The sequence below is a fragment of the Triticum urartu genome, chromosome 7A (assembly GCF_056163025.1).
Source record: "Triticum urartu cultivar PI428250 chromosome 7A, HENAU_Tu73, whole genome shotgun sequence".
Classification (NCBI taxonomy): domain Eukaryota; kingdom Viridiplantae; phylum Streptophyta; class Magnoliopsida; order Poales; family Poaceae; genus Triticum; species Triticum urartu.
Window position 1 is genome coordinate 6,953,087 of NC_141879.1, and position 12,737 is coordinate 6,965,823.

General features: G+C 44.2%; 1 protein-coding gene and 1 pseudogene across 2 annotated transcripts; both read right to left on the bottom strand.

Moving 5' to 3' along the window:
- Window positions 1-1,422: 1,422 nt before the first annotated feature.
- On the bottom strand, window positions 1,423-6,291 carry LOC125525666 (disease resistance protein RGA5-like; annotated as a pseudogene). Its single transcript, XR_015609996.1, has 3 exons — window positions 5,610-6,291; window positions 4,053-4,297; window positions 1,423-3,362 (listed from the first exon to the last, which is right to left on the bottom strand). The product of XR_015609996.1 is annotated as a disease resistance protein RGA5-like (transcript).
- A 2,776-nt stretch (window positions 6,292-9,067) lies between these two features.
- On the bottom strand, window positions 9,068-10,102 carry LOC147956803 (uncharacterized). Its single transcript, XM_087531457.1, has one exon. The coding sequence runs from the start codon at window positions 10,085-10,087 to the stop codon at window positions 9,068-9,070; it is 1,020 nt and encodes a 339-aa protein (XP_087387583.1). The 5' UTR covers window positions 10,088-10,102.
- Window positions 10,103-12,737: the final 2,635 nt, after the last annotated feature.

Genomic DNA, 12,737 nt, shown 5'->3' on the forward strand with positions numbered 1-12,737 from the left:
GAGGCAAAAAGGGAAATGCCAAAAACCAGCTGTATACTCTGCCTCTGCAAATGCTACAGGTAATGGGTACAATCAAGGATAAGAAGAGTTTGGCCCCTCCTCCTATTTTCGGGCTTGAGACCGGCTATGCAACATGAAGCATAACATCATCTTAGCATAGGCGGAGTTACACCCTCACTCCACACACCCCCATATACACATGGAACCCCCCTAAACCAAAAACCCAAACCCAAAGAACAAGACACACACGCACGCAGGCATGATCTGCAAAACCAAAACCCAAGATACAAAGCTAAACGACACACCGAATAAATGGTAACGAAACCCCAAGACCCTCTTTTAGAATTCTTTTTCTGAGTTAACACGAAGCAACAGACTACTCGACCCTGAAAACAAACATTTTTTTGTGACTTTCATTCTCCATTACTACAAAAAGGCAGAGAAACAAACTTTTTTTCTGTGATTTTCATTTTCATTTACTACAAAAGGTAGTAAAACAAACAAGCCTTATTTTGTATTTTTTTTCATCTGCCAACAAAAGAAAACATACCAAAAAAACCACTTCCTTTTTGGTTTAGTGCGCTTTCATTTTCCATTTTCTACGGATCACAAAATATTTTTTTTTGAATTTTTCACCGTCAGAAAGAGCAATAAATAGAGTAAACAAATGGAAGCATCCTGCTATCTTTTCTGTATCCACTGCGATTTATTAACACCGCCTCCAGCCTACATATATGAAGTAACTATCAAAAAACGTACAAGTGGAGCATGCATGCATGGTTATTTGAAATGATGAGAAAGATATATATGTAGCGCACGCAGATTGGAAATTGCTTTTTGTTATAGTTGATTAACAATTGATTGTTCCTCTTTTACTCTAGTTACTCTAGAAAGAAAAAAGACAAGATGTAAACAAGAGAAACAAATACTTCCTCCATTTTTATATACAAGGCCACAAACTCGGATTACAGGTATCAATGTCAAATTTAATGTCTGTTTTAGAAGTCAACTTTTCTTCTTGTTTACCGGGATCATTAATACTCCGCATGCATGCAAAGAAACTGAGTGGAGGAAGTAGCTGACTGTCATTATGATTGCATGCATGCAAGTATTAAACCGATTCTTAGTACAAGAAAATATCATTAATTTTGCCTCAATTATTGTTGGTGACCTTATATAGATGCAAAATGTATATTCTATAGTGGCCTTGTATATAAAAATGGAAGGAGTACGTAGTAGATAGGGAGCGTACGTACCTTGATTCGTGCAGGTTGAGATACGCGACTAGCACCTCAAACAGTACAGGAGCTGAAAAAAGTGAAGGAAAAGATCCGTGAGATTAGATACACAAGGCTAGCTTAGCTCAATCTTTAAAATAACCCGAGCTGCCCATGGAAAACAGCACTGATAAATTACCTCGTATCCGATGCTTTAGATAAATTCGTTTAATAGTAGAAAGCGACTAGGGGACGGTTGGGAAGCATATAAATTGCATGCATCACCGTTTCCTTAGCCTTCTTGTAGTCCGCATCAGTTGCCCGCACAAGGACTCGGACTACCTGAAGCAAAGGGAGGTTCCCTAGGCTACCAAAGTCAAAGTCAACGCTAATGTTGTCATCATTGTTCTGTACTATGACGGTGAACTGAAGAGATTCAAGGACCGGCATATCTCCTTGTACAAACGAGCCAAGAGTTCCATATGTTTCGAAGACTCTCAGCTTGGGGAACGCACCGGCACCACACATAGTGTCAATGTGGAAAGCTGACACATTTTCCAGCTGAAGGCTAACAAGCTCTCGGAATTTTCTAAAGACCTCCAGTTCTGGACTGCATACATACAGTTTTAAACGGGACAGGTTCGGAAGAACCTGTGGATTGATCCTTGCCAATAGCCCACGGTCTTCGTAGGCCATGTGTAGAACACGAAGTTGCGGAGGAAGGACATTTTGTTCCCAGGGGTTGTCGGCATGACTGGAAAGTCTATATACGAGAACAAAACCAATGTCTATGACTTGGATCTTGCTCACTTTGGCTACAGACTTCGCCCAACTATTCAGTGCACTATAATCATAAATAACTAAACCTTTAGAAATGCGGAGCTTCCTCAATTCTGTTAACTTGCCCAACTCTGTCACAAAGTTCGAGTACATACTAATTTTTTGTAGGCATAGCTCTTCGAGAGATGTCAATTTTCCGATCCAGTATGGCACTTCAATGTATGTTTCACAGATGTTCAAGCACTTGAGGTGACCTAGTCGACCAATACTCTTTGGAAGTTCACTTATTTTATTTCCACCACCCAACTCCAATACCAGCAAGAACTTCAGAAGTCCTATTTCCTTTGGGAGCTCACGGATATCCATGCTCGCTAGTTTTAGGTGCCTCAGGTGCACTAACTTTCCAACATGCTCAAGATGATTAGGATTGTGTGAGCCATCGGGGCCTTCTAAAGCTAGGACACGCAAAACTTCAAAGCATGAAAGTGATGGTAACATATCAGCATTGCACATGGCATTCAGTGACCTTGCTTGTGATGTGGATGTGCTAGCCAGTGTGGTTGGACTCTACGATGAACAGCTAGCCTATGAGCGTTGCAATGTGAAGTTGCATATTGCTCGTTACTATCCAATACAGTAACAAAGTTTTCTTCCTTTGACAATAGGCATATCATATCAAGCACTATGTCATGGACACAGCATCCAGTTATGATGCCAACATCCACATCCATGTTTACGCCAGAATCCCCGCGCTTCTGTACCGGCATTATCATGCTTTTGTTTACCAACTCATTGAAGTACCTCTCACCAATCTTAAACAGTCTTACCCCTGGTTCCGCATGGATAGAACCTTCGCAGACCCACTTCCATATCAAACTATCCTTTTCAATCAGATGATCTTCGGGATATATGCTCAGATACAATAAGCAAGTCTTGAGGTGACAAGGTAGATCATAATAGCTAAATAAAAGTATTTTCCTTGTGTTCTCCACGTCTTCATTTACTTCATGCCCAAAACCAATTGAAGTGTATACCTTAGACCAAAACTCCACAGGTTTACCAGCAAGCAAACTAGCTATTGTGATTATAGCCAATGGTACACCACCACATTTATGTAAAATTTTGTCATATACCTCTGTTGGAAGATTATTAGGCCATTCTACTGCAGCACAAGATAATCTTCTATGAAATCATTGGATAAATCAAGAGAAAGTGGTTGTAGCTTGTATACTTCACTGGCGATTGTGGCAACTTCGTGTATACGAGTAGTTGTGATTGTCCTGCTTCCGCGATTGTTACACACCAAAGCGGTCTTAACTAGTTCCCATTTTTTTATCCCATATGTCATCAATGACAATCAAGTACCTGTCATTGGCATCCACAGCGCAAGAGATATAAAAAATTAGTGAAAATCATCTACAATCCCCCTAAGTATGTAAAATATATTTAAAATGGGGATGCATGAATGTCAGCCTCCTTGTTGAATCTTGAATTGACATTACTGAATAAGGAATGCAGAGGCCGGGGGTATTCCTCCTTTTCAAAAAAATTACTGAATAAGGAAAAGGAGGGGTGTAGGAGAGAGACATGCATGCAACACCTTATCAGAGTTTGATTCCATTTCATCGACCAGAACTCTGTTTTTATTAACAAAATTTCCCCATCTAAAAAGATAAATCCAATATTAGAGATATTTTTGAATTGACATCTATTGTAAGAAGTTCTAGAATATATGAATGTGGGCGAACATCTGAGGGCAAGTCCCAACCCAAATTATGGCAAAGAAGGTTGTGAAAAACTTGATATTATACAAGAATACAGCCTTTTGCAAAATATACAAGAATGACCATAGGCCATGCAAACCCTCGATGTAAGATGTCTCAAAAAGAATTCTTCACTCATATCTAACTCAAACATTCTGGGTTTGATGCTATTTTTCCCCATTTACTACTTAGCATGTATGAAACATGGAAACTATATAATAAGGTGTGTTCAGCACGCTAATTTTCCCATTTACTACTTGAAGTATATGAAGCTACATAATAGGGTGCATACCTCTTGTTCTCAAGTAATAGTCGAAGTTCGTCGATCAACTGCCTTTCATCCCATGACGATAAGGTAGAATCCCGATGCTTTAGCTTGTCAATTCCAAAGAGAATGTCATTGAGAAGTTTCTTCAAGCTCGGATTCCGTCCAACTGGAACAAAAGCACTGCAATCAAACTCCACTTTGAGGTTATCATACAGTGCTTTGGCAAGAGATGTCTTGCCAAGGCCTCCCAATCCGAAAATAGAGAGTATCTTGATCCCATTGGTATAGCCAGACTGGGCAGCCGCTCCCGCGACCCGCTCCCGTCCCCGCAACCCTAGCCGCCGCCGCCTCCTCCTGCCCGTCGCTGGCGGGATCCGGCCGCCCTTGTCGGCGCGCGGCCCGGATCCGGCCCTCCCTCCCCTCGCCCTTCCTCCCCCTCCCCTCCTTCCGCCCTCGCGCCGCCTCCCCGGGAGGCGGCCGGGGCGGCCCCCGCGCCGCTGCACTCGGCCTCGCTCCGCTCTTCCTCTCCCCTGCCGTCGCCGGCGGGCGCCCCCGGCTCCGGCCCGGGGGGTGCCGGCGGCGGCAGGATCTCCCTTCCCCGCGCGCGCGTCCTCCTGACCCGGGGCAGGGGGGCGGCGGCGGTGTCGCTCGGCTTGGCGGCGGTTCGGTGACCCGGCGGGGTGGCCGGCGGCAGACGTGGTGGCGGCGCTGCTCCTTGGCGGCGGGGCGGCGTGGTGGTGTTGGGTGGCCAACGTCGCGCCCCCAGCCCAGATCTGGGCCCGGCGGGCCCCATCTGGGTCCTAGCGGGCCGGCCCCCGGCGTGGCCTCGTTGTCTGCGGCGCAGTGAGGAGGAGGAGCGACTCGGATATGGGGCGTCGGCGCCGATGGCGTGCCGGCAGCAGCGCGAAGGCGGGAGCTTTACGGGCCCACGAGGGCTCGGCCGGGCCTGTGGGCCCACGGGCCTAGTGTGCTCCTGCTATTGCGTCCGGACGGCTACCGTCGCTGACGGTGAAGGTGGGGCCCTCCCGCGTGCCGACAGTGCTGATGCCCTAGTCCCGGCTCTGATCCTTCGCCGCACTGCCCTCATTTCGTGGTGCCGTGGTGAGACGGCGTGGGGGCCTCATGACCGCGTTGGCGCTGGGTGGTGGTTGGTTTGGTGGATGGATCCGGAGTGCCCGAGGTGCGGGTTGGGATCGGGGGAAACCCCTGTCGGCGTGGTCGACACCGACACGGTGGCGCCTGAGGGTGCCACCTGACCTTCCAGGAGGGCGTCGGGGGCTACCCTGCCTCTCGCCTCATCGTGTACCGGGGAAAACCCTTGGCAGCAGTGTCGTCATCGTCGCGATCCTTCTTGGAGGTGTTGATAGGTGCCGGCGCTTCGGAGTCTTGGAGCCTAGGGGTAGATTCCGGTGGGCGCAGCGATCGCGAGGCTTCTTCGTTTTTGTTGATCCGCCGTTGTCGGCATTTGTTTCTTTTTCTCTTTCTCTGTCGTTTCTTTTGGGCGTGTCTGTGCTACTTCCGCCCCAGCACCTATCTCTGTATGGTTCGGTTGGTTGCTTTGTATACAAAGCGGGGGGAAACCCTTTTTCGGTAAATAGAGAGTATCTTGAGTTGCTTGGACGCATCACCATCCCCATCACTCATTATCTTGGTTAGCTCATTCAATGAATCATCAATACCAATGAGCTCTTTCTGGTCCTTGTACAGATCCACTAGGCGAGGGTCAATAGTGATTGCATCAACTGGATTAGCAGCCATGCCGTTGACCCGGTACCTATCACGTCGGTCAGCCGCCTCCTTGACGCGGACCTTGATGTCTTTGATCCCATCCGAGATCTCACGGCGGGTCTTGCTCTTGCTGAACAAGTTTCCCATCTTCTTCACGAGCTTCTTGAGTTTGTGTGGCTTGATGGCTGGCTCAGCTCCCTCGACGCGCACCAAGAACTTGTCGACGATGTCCTCCATTATGAACGACAAGTCCCTGACTTCGTTCGCCCAGAGCTTGACCTGCTCGTCGAGCTGGTCTCGCGGCACGCCCCCCACCTTGCGGAGGGCAGCATACATGCTTTCCAGCTCTCTCTTGAGATACTCAACATCTTCCTTGACGCCTGTCTGCAGCTTGTACTCCTCCGTGAGGAGTTGGCCAAGCTTGAGGAGCAGGCTGCCCATGGCCCCCGTCGCGAGGTCCATGGTCGCTCTCTGCAGCTGGATTGCTTGATTTGTTTGTGCACAATAGTGCTTTCTGAGGATGAGCTGTGTGTGTGTGTGTGTTGGGAGGGAGGGGGGGGGGGGGGGGGGGGGGGGGGGAGTTATGTCCTCACACACTCAACTTTATAGTTGTTTGTAACTGAAACTGAGATCAAAGAAACTTGTCTTCCATTCTTATATATTTTATCCGCTTTTTCCCTCAGCAGCCCACAGCTAAGCATGTAGCAAGTGCACATGGTACAATCGTGCTTTGGTTCAGCTAATCTCGTGGATCTAGGCTTTGACCATGCTAAATGCACATGGTACAACGTGCATTGGTACAACTAATCACGTGTATAGACTCTGATCGCAAATGCCAATTGGTACCAAGTGCATATAGTGCTGTCTATCAAGGCTTAATGCTTGTCTTAATTCAATAATTCCACACATTTAAAAAAATGAGAACTAGTACCCCCACTATGTTTATATATACTAGATGACCCGTTGCGCCAATGGCGCAAAGGCCGAGTGTAAGCCAAGTATTGAAAGAATGAGCATATATTTCTTTTATTATGGCTGTTTTAAAAGCATACCACACAGCAGTCTAAGCAAGAAATAGCCGATAGTTAAACGCGCAGGATGGTCTTAAGGGATTACATCAGATCCAAAAGGATGATAAACACAAAGTCTTGGCAGGCATTTATACTAACATTAAGTTATATAACAAGGGGCTCTTGCAACTTGCTTATATTGAGTAGACATATGCTTGCCCTTCGCTCATGTGTGCCTGGCGGAAGTTGCTCCGGCCTTTAGTGATGGTGGCTCTTTTGTCAACACCCTTGATAAAGCGGGTTATGACAGCGGTAGTCCCGTCTCCAGTTGTGATTGACAGTTCACCGTGGTCAGCATCCATGTGTGGGAAAAGAGAAACCGTAGAAAAGGGAACGCTAAAGTACTGAAAATAACAATAAAGATTAGTTACTATATCATTTTATACCATGCTATTGTATGAAATAGGACAGAGCAATTGCAAAGGATTACCATTCTTTTGTCGTTTGTTGCAAATGTCTCTGTCATGTGGCACACATAGTAGCGATCAGGCATGGTGGTGGTGCGGATGATCTTTCGCAGTCTAGAAACATTATGGTTGTAGAGCTTAACTATGTTGCCCCCACAATGTGGCGACTAAACTCATCTAAGTAGTGGATGCAAGGCTCACCTATGTTAAATTGTATAAAGTTATATCATTTAGCAGTTGTTGCAATGAGAAGAGTAATGTAGCCCTTACCACGGAGAATGTACTTTCCAGGCTTTAGTTGGATTTTCTTGCCTTTGAACTTTTGGATTGAACCTGCTTTGCGTGGGCGATGAATATACTCAAATGGCTTATTGTGCTTGCGACACAGTGGTTCGGCTGTGATGAATAGATAAGGAGATCATGGTAAAAGTTTGCAATAGCAAGAGGACAACATAAACAAACAAAAGACCTATTGAATTTGAAAACACAGCTCAATTAATTGGATGGCTATTTAGCTTGTGTGTATTAGTGAAAACAGAAAATGCTATTTATCGTGTATGATCAATGAGAAGCAGTTGGCATTGCTTGTAAATCAAAGCATTAATGAATAGCAAACAGAACACCTACTGGACCCCGGAAGAAGTTTGTTTTATTAGATAGTTGATCAACTTGCATGCATAAGTGATAAAAAAAGACCAATCAAATAGCATGCATTAGTGAAGAAGAAGGAACATTCTTTCCGATGTACAAACAATCATAAGTATGTTTTTGAGCATTACCATGGGTAATTTGGCCACCGCTGATATCACTGGTTATGTCTGCTTCTTCTTGTTTAACTGCTGTCATCTGGAAAGAAGTAGTAGAATAATTAAGCTGGTTTATCTGGCTGTGTTTTCGGTTGGGATGTTTAACAGTGATGCATGTGTCTTAATATAGTAAAAGGCACTACAGCAGGCATCCTGGACATGCGAAGTAATGGCAGAATTATGAACAGAAAAGAACACCCGAGAGTAAACAACAAAGGCAGCCATAAGGAACAAACAAAAACACGAGACGACACAACGCACGTAACACACATGGTTAGAACCAACATGAAGACTAAATTTTAAAGGAGTGCAGCAAAGGAAAAGGCAGGGAAGGAGGTGGAACCTTGGCAAGATGAAAGACAGGGCGCAAGGCGTCACATGAACTGAACCACAGCAGAAACTTGGCGAACCGGGAGTGAGAAAATTAGCCGGTCAGGCAGCCAGACGTCGCAAAGGAAGACCTGCAGCACATGAAAAAGCAAACAAACTTAAGCAAAGGCGTACAAGCTCATGGGTTCGCCTCTTACTGAGCAGTCTTTCGCAATATCTTTGTTCTTCGGAAATAAATATATGAATGAAGACAGCCAGAGTAGACCCTAGACCAAACAAACAGGAACAAGAAAGACAAAGAAGGATGACAACCGTAGCACACACATGCCTAACAAGAGCAGACAAAAATTTAATGAACAACAACAAGCTCCAGTCCTAGAGGCAGAAGAATTAAACCAGATGCACAAGAGCATTAAAGCCTAGATAGCTGAGGAACAAACACAAATAGAATTCACCTACAACCAGTGGCGGAGCCAGGATTGGCTGACACCCCAGGCGAGAAATTAAGGGCTAAAAGCTACCCAAAAAAAACTCCAGTTTCAACGCATACGAAAGTCAATTTATGTTGCATAACTAATAATACACCAAACATAATATTCCATGGCAGCATTTGTTCCATGATGGGTCAACTAATAAAGCAAGATAAATCAAAAGACAATATGTAGCATATATAGATGATCCAAAAGATCAATACCAAATCAAAGGATTGGTTGATCTGACCCTCCCATAACAACATCTTCAATAGTCGAAGAAGCTAAACCTTGAATGATAAATTTTGAAATGCAAATCAGTGCATAATAAAGGAAGCAAAAATAGTTCATAATAGATGCAAAATTTGAAAACTTACGTCCAGGACGAGGCAAAAGGCATTTGCGACTGCGATAACCTTGAAATCGCTCAATGATCTTTGATTCTTCAATACTCACAAATACATCCCGCTCAATGTAACATACCATTCTATGATTCATCCAATCATCACCCATTTTGTTCCTCAATCCAGTCTTGATAATGCTCATTGCTGAAAATGCCCTTTCCACTATTGCGGTTGCAACAGGTAAAATCAATGCTAACTCAACAAGACGGTAAACCAAGGGAAAAGTTGTGTGCATATTACTTGTAACCATATTTATGGCAAGATGACCAAGGTCATTGCAATTCATCAAATGTGGATCAACTCTTGCTTCCCGAATGAATGAGTCTAGTTGGTTTCTAAGGACAAAAGTAACTTCATATGTAGAGAAGTCAGCAGCATACATATTAGCAAGGTCTACTAGCTTGTCTTCATTATAATTGGCAAATGAATTCTTGGGATCAAGACAAGCAATGCATCTCAACAATTGAGTAGACCTTTCAGCAAAGCGGTTGTTTAACTCCACAATAAGTTGATCATGCAACACATTAAATATTTCATTTCTGAAATGATGGTTGTAAGTTACCAACTGCCCACCCCAAGTCCTTGAACGCCCATTAGCAGTTCTAGTATCTTCCATATTTGGCACTACAATGTTGTACTTGACACAAAAGTCTGTTACCTCTTTAAAGAGCTCACCCCAACCATTCTGCCTTATATTTTGAATATCATCCAATGTGGTTTTAATCAATCCAACAGCACGTACAATATTCTGATTTTCCAGTTGCAAGCATTGTGACAGATTGTTAGTCTTGCCCAATAATGTAATCATAAGATGCAATATGAGAACAAATTCAAAGGACTCCATTTACTTTATCAATCCTGCGGCTGTGGTTCTTTGTGCAACATTATCTGCATCATTGTGTAGATTTTCTAATACCTTCAGAACTGGTTTCCACATCTGAACAAGACGACACAAGGTTTTATGATGTGATCCCCACCGTGTATCACCGGGTCTAGCAAGGTTAGTTAATTGGTTTTTTCCTTTTCCCACAAGAAGTTCCCCAGCCTCTATTTGACGCACTATTTCATCATGTTGCTCTTGGGCCAATTGATCATGTCTTTTACAAGAAGCATTAACAATGTTAACCACCATGCTTGTGTATTCAAAAAAATTCCTTACTGATGAACAACACTTGGCAACAGCAACAACCACTAATTGTAACTGATGGGCAAAACAATGTATATAATGAGCATAAGGATTTTCCTCCAAGATCAATCTTTGCAACCCACGGAATTCCCCTCTCATGTTTGAAGCCCCATCATAACCCTGTCCTCTCAAATTAGACATAGATAAGCCAAGAGTAGCAAACATACCATCCAAAGCTACCTTCAGTGAAGTTGATCTTGTGTCAGGAACATGCTCAACTGCCATGAATCTCTCAATCACCTCCCCTCGTTTGCCGAGATACCTACATAAGACAAAGGAGCATGATTAATATAAAACTTCAACAAAATCCACCTACAAGTCTACAACAACAAACACATACAATACGAGGAAAGGTACTAAGCTCAAACACATAGCCATTTGCTCTTTCATAGATGCATCTCTAGACTCATCAACAAGTAAAGCAAATTTCCTATCTCCAATCTCCTCTATAATGACTTTGGTGGTCTCTTGTGCACAAGCCTTGCATAAATCCAATTGTATCTCATGTGAAGTCAGTAGATGGTTCCCTCCTGCATCACCAAACAATTTTTCCACCTTTGAGTCTTTCTTTATGAACAAGTCCAACAACTCTTTGAAGTTACCCTTATTCATTGAGCTAGCAGACTCATCATGACCACGAAAAGCAAGAGCTTGTAGTGTCAAAAATTTGACAATACCCAATATAATGAAGAGACGAGCTTTGTATTCTTCTTCTCTCTTCTTAGAACCCCTATCAAACACATGTGGCAAATTTTGTCTTTGATTTTTGAAATCATCATAATGTTGTCTAGATTTATTATGAGCACTATCATGCTTGCCAACATGTTGATTAAAAACTTTAGGTCCATCCTTCCAAGATTTAAATCCATTTTTCGTGAACGCCTCAACACCATAGTTTGCAGCTCTTGGTTGCTTAAATAGAAAACAATAAAAGCAAAAGGCTGCTTTTTTTCAATGCTATATTCCAACCAGCCGCGATGATCATTATACCAGTAATCATGAATGCTTCTACCATTTATCTGCTCATATGTATGATCAGTTGGTTGACATGGACCCATACTAATGTACTCCCTTCTAGCAAGATCTCTAATGTCTGCATCCAAATCCTCAATTGGTATTCTCTTACCAGGGTCTGATTCAATATCACCAGGTTTAAGTTGAGCCGTAACACTAGGGGCATTATCAGTTGTTCGAGTTGAAGGACCTGTTTCTGCAGTTTCCGTGGTTCGAACTTGAAAAAATGAATTCAATGTCTTGTTTCTTTTACTCATCTTGCCTTCCTATAACATTTATAGAAACAAAATTACTATCTGTCAACATAGGTTTCCACATCTAACAAAAAGTGGCATCAAGCAAATAATGGTGGCATCTAGCAATTACAGAGTACAGGAACTCTACCTAGTGAATCCTAAGTGAGGGGGCCATGCTTACAAGATTAGAATAGAGCTCCACGCCTCCAACGAACAGAGCTCAACGCTGCACTGTCTCTGTCCTAAAAGCTATACATCAGAATTCAGAAGTTCAGAATAGAGCTCCACGCCTCCACCGAACAGAGCTGTACATCGAACTCGAAGAAAACTAGGAAGCAAGGAAGGGATACCTTTGCTCTTGGCCTCTTGCTCTGCTGTCTGCTATGTGCTGCGGCTCACCGGACGCCGGGTAGCCTGCCGCCTCGCCGAGGTCGCCGCCTCGTCGTACAGGGCAGCAGCCCGCAGCACCGCAGCGGCGCAACCTGATGCCGCAGAAGGGGGTCGAAGGGGACGGAGCTGGCCGGCAGGGTAGGCGGCGGGCGGCGCCTAGGGTTCGTCCAAGTCAGGGGAACGGGCTGCGGGTGGCTGGCTGGTTCGTGTTCGTCCAGACTCGAAGTAGACGCACAGGCAGGCCGCACGCAGATGAGGCAGGCAACGAACGAGATGGGCCTCACGCCCGAGGCAGCCTTCGTTGTTCTACAATATATTTGCTACAGTGTACGATCGAGATGGGCCTCACTGAAGGAAATATGCCCTAGAGGCAATAATAAAGTTATTATTTATTTCCTTATATCATGATAAATGTTTATTATTCATGCTAGAATTGTATTAACCGGAAACATAATACATGTGTGAATACATAGACAAACAAAGTGTCACTAGTATGCCTCTACTTGACTAGCTCGTTAATCAAAGATGGTTATGTTTCCTAACCATGAACAATGAGTTGTTATTTGATTAACGAGGTCACATCATTAGTTGAATGATCTGATTGACATGACCCATTCCATTAGCTTAGCACCCGATCGTTTAGTATGTTGCTACTGCTTTCTTCATGA

Bases quoted from the DNA above. Each gene is read 5' to 3' on its own strand.
- LOC147956803 (XM_087531457.1), bottom strand. From the start codon at position 10,087: ATGGAGTCCTTTGAATTTGTTCTCATATTGCATCTTATGATTACATTA.